The sequence below is a fragment of the Mytilus trossulus genome, unplaced genomic scaffold, assembly GCF_036588685.1.
Source record: "Mytilus trossulus isolate FHL-02 unplaced genomic scaffold, PNRI_Mtr1.1.1.hap1 h1tg000236l__unscaffolded, whole genome shotgun sequence".
In the NCBI taxonomy this organism is placed as follows: domain Eukaryota; kingdom Metazoa; phylum Mollusca; class Bivalvia; order Mytilida; family Mytilidae; genus Mytilus; species Mytilus trossulus.
This window is the reverse complement of record NW_026963316.1, coordinates 193157-200493: the sequence shown is the minus strand read 5'-3', so window position 1 is coordinate 200493 and position 7337 is coordinate 193157. Positions and strand designations below refer to the sequence as shown.

General features: G+C 34.3%; 1 protein-coding gene across 1 annotated transcript; it reads left to right on the top strand.

Moving 5' to 3' along the window:
- The first annotated feature begins 463 nt into the window (after positions 1–463).
- Positions 464–1928, top strand: LOC134701347 (uncharacterized). Its single transcript, XM_063562486.1, has 2 exons — positions 464–548; positions 1415–1928. The coding sequence occupies exons 1-2, from the start codon at positions 467–469 to the stop codon at positions 1810–1812; spliced, it is 480 nt and encodes a 159-aa protein (XP_063418556.1). The 5' UTR covers positions 464–466; the 3' UTR covers positions 1813–1928.
- Positions 1929–7337: the final 5409 nt, after the last annotated feature.

Genomic DNA, 7337 nt, shown 5'->3' with positions numbered 1-7337 from the left:
TGATTTTTAGAGAGAAAACGACCCAACAACTCATTAACAAAAAGATACCCTGCGATGCAATCTTTGACAAGTGTATCCAAAATGATCTGCAAAAAATGTGCATGTCAATTGCAGAAGAGAGTCGAAAACACAAACATAGGAAGAAGTATAGAAAAAAATGCTAATATGGTCCCGTATAGATTTGCTACATATCCCTTCCTTGTTATTTATTTTTTCAAATTTGCCTCTTTAATAACTTTCTGCTATAACTTAAAAATTACCATTATACTGACATCTGAAGAGCCTTTATTAAAGGGAAATCAGTATGCTGGAAGTTTTCAGTAAACATATAAATTAGTCAGAAAAACCTAAATGAAATGGAAATGTAGCAAGTTTTGGTTCTGTAGATAACATCAACATTTGATTTTTTTCTTCTCAGAAGTTCTCTTTTATAAATTATGAACTTCTCTTTCTTTTCAGTGCTATCATGGCCGAAATTGTCGCGATAGTTTTGAAAGGTTTAAGCCTGCTTGTACAATCTGGAGGATACTGCATGAAGTGCTATGAAAGTAATATTTTATTTATGTATACAAGGGGGTGGATTAGACAATTCTCCACTAGAGACCAAATGAAGTAGGTGTTAGCATAGGTCATCGTATCTCGGCCTTTAACAATAAGAAAACACATGCGATGCAAGCTATATACATGTAAAGGCCCCGAAATGACAACGTTACGAAAAAATCAACCAAGAAAACTAACGGCGTGATTGATGTCCGCAACAATAAACGAAAAAAATACGATAAACAGCAATAATCGACAACCACTGAATTATAGGTTCCTAGCTTTGGACACAGATGTGACGGGTTTAACGGTGTTTGTAGGCGCCCAGCCCTCTCCGCTAACCTGGGACACTAGGGTGTATCTCATCAGATCGATACAAAGCAAAAACAACTACTAGTATGCTTACCAAATTTTCATACTGGCATCTTCGTTGTTATAAACATGGCATTTGAACCAATAAAGATGAGGAATATGGAAGAACTCTCTTTATCTATAGATACAGTGAAACCTCTTTAATCCGAACCTCTTCTGGACTTACGATTTTGTTCGGTTTTGTCCGATGTTTGCATTTATCAGGTTCACAACGCTTATGGTTTGATATGACGGTACTTACGAACATACACATGTATTTGGTTTATACAGGTTTTCGGTTTAGTCAGGTTTCACTGAATATTTATTTTATTCAAGGCAAGTTTTATGGACGAAACTTAGTGTTGAATGACACTCTAGAACTTCTGTAAGGGGGACTTTCCTGGAAACTTCCTTCTATAAATAGCAATAGGGGAAACTTTATAAATGCAGTTATACATACAACTTTTGATTGTATATGGATAAACATGCTTTCATGTCAGAACAAATCTCAATTCTATTTCAGACAAATATTGTTCACGGTGGTGTTGCTGTTGTCGTAAAGAGAAAGTTGGCCCCAGCGACAACGATAATGGTACAACCGATCCTAACAATGGTGAGAAATCCAACAAGTCCACGAAAGAAGAACAAGTCACGACTAAAGAACAAGCCACCACTAAAGAACAAGCCATGACTAAAGAAAAAGCCACGACTAAAGAACAAGCCACGACTAAAGCACAAGCCACGACTAAAGAACAAGCCACGACTAAAGAACAAGCCACCACTAAAGAACAAGCCATGACTAAAGAAAAAGCCACGACTAAAGCACAAGCCACGACTAAAGAACAAGCCACGACTAAAGAACAAACCACGACTAATGATAAAGCCACTACTAACGATGGTGAATTACATCCTGACAAATAACAGGTATAAAGAGACTGGTATCAAGAGTAGACAAAAAACACGACACAACTGTCTTCTTCATAATGAGTTTCAACATGCAACTTTCATGATTCATTAAATTCAGATATCATGCCATTTCCAGAAACCATATCACTACATGTACAAATGTGTGTCGTTTTTAAATTCTTTACAAATGTACATTGTATATATATATAGTAATAAAAAATTAAAATCTAGAATTTAGTTTTTTAAGTTTTAATTATTTATTGATTGATTGATTGCTGGTTGTTCAACGTCCAGTGGCAAATATTTCTTGCATGTTCTGAACAAGAAAAAAAACCAATCGGAAATAATACAATACCATCTGCGTCCCCATTTTTAACAACGCGTAATGTTTGATTCGGTTTATAAAGTACAGAGATATGCTAATATGTTTGCTCTTCTTTCCAAGTGATACTAAAAAAAATACATTTCTTTTATGGTAATATTCTTTACAAAGCACAAAAATGGCAGAATTCACCTCAAAAGCTTACAAAACCTTTAAACAGACTTATTAAGAAGGGATATAGTTACGATACTGTTGTCAGGTCATTATAGATTGCATTTTTTGGCTTTAATATTGATTCACTTATAGGGTCTTTGCATCGGAACTAAACACATGACACGGTTTATGTTCTTCTCATATATTTTATGATAGTATGATACTAAACCCCTAACAGGAGGGATTGTGCCTGATATTCATATGATGGAGACACAATCTTCCAATCAGTTTAATTGAGGTCTGGAGCTGGCATGTCAGTTAACTGCTAGTAGTCTGTTGTTATTTATGTATTACTGTCATTTTATATTTATTTTTTTGTTACTTCTTCTCACATCGGACTCCGACTGAATTTTAATGTGCGTATTGTTATGCGTTTACTTTTCTTCATGTGCTTGAGGTCAAATGATAGGGGGAGGGTTGAGATCTCATAAACATGTTTAACTCCGCCGCAATTTTGCGCCTGTTCCAAGTCAGGAGCCTCTGGCCTTTGTTAGTGTTGTATGATTTTTAATTTTCGTTTCTTGTGTATAGTTTAGTATGACGTCCATTATCACTGTACTAGTATACATATTTTTAAGGGGCCAGCTGAAGACCGCATCCGGGTGCGGGAGTTTCTCGCTGCATTGAAGACCCATTGGTGGCCTTCGGCTGTTGTCTGCTCTATGGTCGGGTTATTGTCGCTTTGACACATTCCCCATTTCCTTTCCCAATGTTATTTGATACTTTTATTTATGCTTCTTAATAACAATATGTCAAGTTACACCATCATTCTGAAATTTTTTTAAACTTATTTGCTCAAGCGGATGAAACCTCGATCAAGAAATGGATTTTTTTCGTGTAGTACAGAGTGTGTTCCTGGATGATTATGACACCCAGAACATTTAATGAAAAGTCTCGGGGGGAGGGGGGCTGATGGGGGCTCTTCCCACTTCCTATGTAATGAGTGGTAGGGATGAGCCGCTGGAATAGGTCACTTTTTCATGCTTCATGATATATGAAAAGGGTGAGAAATTCAGATTAAGTATATCAATAGGTTGATATTATCACTTGCTGGATTATATCATAAGTATCTGAAACTAATCAAATGTCCGTCGTTTTTTTTATGCGATTAATCCACAGTCGTAAATGCATCAGCTATTTGTTAAACCAATTACACTCGGTTAGTTATAGATCCAATAAATCCGATCATTTTGACATTTGCACCTAATTAACATTCAAAGGTTTGTATACATGAAACAGGATAACAATTATTTTAAGAAATTCCAGATTAAAGTGTCAGCGTCCTTCAAGAGGGGACGGCAAATGTAACTTTTTATCAGTTTTTAATTATTGTTAAACTCAGTAAAAGTGACACTCTCTAGAGTGTTACTACATTTATCTGACAAAACATATCTTATTGTCTTTTGAAATTGAAATATCTTCATAGTTAAAGATATAAAAGGTGCAAATAGAGGAAAGTGTTTAAGATGTGACGAATTTATTGGAAAAGCAAGGTGTGATTATTGCGACTGCGTTGCTTCTAAACAAGAACGTGATAATGAGCGCTGCGGGACCTCAGTTTTTTTTTATATACTAATGTACCAGAAGATGAAAAATATCCAAATATATCAATAGGTCTGATTTTTGTTAATTAATATATGACAAGGTATATATTTTTGACAAAAAAAATATATGACATGGGTGGGGTACTTGATGTCTCAGCTACTCACCCCTACCAAAAAAGTTTGAAGTGCCCCCTCCCCCCCCCCCCCCGAGATTCCAGTATATATATTTATGTTCATATTATACAGTAAATTACAAAAATAACTGAATTGATAGAAAACAAACGAATAACAGAATTTTGGAGAAAAGAGGAGTGGTATTACACATGTTACAAGCATTGCCATGTCCCCAAGTGCCTGTGGATAGACAGGCAACAGTCCACAAACATGACAAAATACTACACAGAAAGGAAAATACTAATTAAGCAACATGAAACCCATCGAAAAAGATTGTGCACCAAGTGCTCCGGAAGTGCAAGACTTGAAGTTCCCCTGCTCCACTACTCACAACCGCCAAGTCAGCCCCCCCCCCCCCCCCCCCCCCCCCCCCCCCCCCCCCCCTTTCGCCACTTTGCCTTCCTCCAGTTGTGACTTAATTGCAAATAGATGAATAAAATCTGTTATATTTCAAATAGAATGTTAAATTACAACGATAACAGTAAAGAAAAACAAGAAAGAGTTATTCCTCTTAACACACTAAATATTTACACGAGGTTAAAGTTATATTTCACATCTATTATTCTATACAGAATATGCAGAATGATAAATGTGCATATTTTAAATACATATTTGGATAATCAGACTAAATTTTGGACTGAACATATACAGTGTCGATTTACAGGGTTTTGAAGATACCTTTGTCACTTTTTGGTTTAATTTTATGACCTATTTTTTCATTAATATAGATCAGCGCTAACTTGAGGAATATGTAATAGATTTGATACTGAAATTGTCAAATGTATTAGAAACGAAGAAGTGATGGATCCAGAACTTTTCCTAAAAGGGGGGGGGGGGGGGGGGGGGGGGGGCTGACTGACCTAAGAGGGGACCCTTCTTCAGTCATGTTTCAATGATTCCCTATATAACCAAACAATTTTTTTCCCCCTGGATCCGCCTATGCATCACTATATTTTCTCAAAACTCACCATTTAGCGTAGAAGCTCTACAATATGACGGAAATCCTGACTGGAAAGAAAACCGCTGGAATATCGGATTATTTGCGAGATGTATAGAATAGAATAGAATAGAATATTTTTATTTTACAAATTATGGCCCCAGGAGGGCATATCATATAGACAATATTATTATAAACAATAACATATGCAATACGTACACAATAAAGGATATATGTAACAAGTGTTATAAAAATGATAAAATAAAATATACGGTTTACCATTTGCAGTGTAACTAGAACTTGACTTTATTTACATGGGAAGTGGTCATTGGAAAGATGAAATTTTCAAACCATATAAAAATATGATATTGTTAAAACTACAGTTTATACATAAATCTGAAACTGACTAGCTTCTATTATGATTCTAGCACACAGTACATGTCATGCACGTATATGATTGTTCCTTGCAGAAAAAACAAAACATTTCATGCACATCTAGAGTTTGGTGCTGTTTATTTTGATGTACATTGTACAGTACATATGTATCGTATTTACTTCTTGGTCATTGGTATTAATTCAACAGTTACTGTTCGTCAATGATTTGCTATTTATTTTTCAATGGCACTTCAGACATTTACTATTAAGCACGACACCAATTGAAAACATTGATTGATTGGAGTTGTTTTCTCACAATTCCTAGAAAGGGCCTTCATTATCCAAACATATTGGATACATGCATCTGCTATACTATATAGAGCATCGTCCCTTGGTGTCGATTGCAGCTAAACAATCATTTATATGTATACATTTCCAGCAAATATTATAAAATCAAATGAGGAAAAAAAAAGAGAAAATCAAAAAAATCAAAAAAAATTAAAGTTTGCCACATCTCTGGAGAAGCAAATCTTAAATACTTTTTTCTCTAACAAATAATACCTACATGACTTTATTTCAATAGTTTACTTTATAATGTTATGTAAAATACTGTCTGTTGTATCAACTATATAAGTCCTTGCAAAGAGCGACAATTTAAAAAAGAGAAAGACAAAGTGGCCTTAAAGAATACAGATCCGAATACTCCTCCTCCGAACAAATTAAGAAAACGACCCTCGTTAATTTGTTCTTTTCATTATAAGTTTGGCAGAACTGTGTTTATTATGACAGTATTACGGAATGCACGCATTTACTGTCCGGTAACCTAGATAAGGTTATTAAAGTATCGTCATCTGATTGGTTAATTGAGAGGTAATTGAACACGTGCTTCAGCAGGTGCCCCATCATTTATCATTTGATGTTAATTAATTGGTTTATTATCGACGAGTATGACAGACAGAGATAATTTACACACCAGAACGGTTGATACAAACAAAAATGAGTATGACAACCAACTACAGGTTACCGGTAGGTTTATAAATCCTGCACGAATACAACATGTATAATATGTGTTTATTTAGAAGTTGACCCTGTCGTGCAATGTCATGCTTGTGAATTGCTTGATACAACATTAGTCCTAGTTATTTCAGCTAGAAATATTTTCATTTCTTTCAACTGTTAGTAAACTATTTTCTTGTGACACTAATAGATATACATTGTATATTCTGGTTCCCCACCTACCCTATATTAATTATTTTAAGTTTAGGAATAGCCGGGCAACCTGAAAGATCCTTAAAGTTTTATGGTATTTTTTCTGTTAAATACAATAAAATCAGAATTTCTCGCCCAAAGACCCAATGTAAAAAAAATTGTAAAATAAAAAAAAAAAATCTACCTACCTACCTTATTTTTTATCAAAAATGTTATAGGGAACACACATACTGCTGTAAATTAAGAAATTATTGCAATATTCTTAATTATTGCAAAAAATGTGACGGGTTTATAATTGCAATAATTTAAACTTGCATTTTAAATTTATAGATTTGAACAGGATTTTTTACATTTTTACAAAAATTAAAATCGCATTTTAGTATAAAACTGCAAAATTGCAATAATAAATGCATGCAGTAATTTGTAAATTTTCAGTATTTATATTAAGTGAATCAACTTGTACATATGTGGAAAGGGGTGGGATGGGTTTGAATGTTTTCCCCTAAAAAAATATTCTGTTCCTCATGCCATTTAACAAAAATATTCTGATTTCAGATTTCCCAACCAAAATTATTTGATCCATACTAAGCCATGAAAAACTAAAAAAAAAAAATTTGGCCCTTAATAGAGCAGAAACAAATTCTGACTGGACAAATCAAACCACCACCTCTTCTTTTTGAAGTTAACAGGTTGATCTTTAATGGGAATATAGTTTTTCAACTAATGTGCAATATAATCAAATGTATAAGGCCAAATAAAAATATGT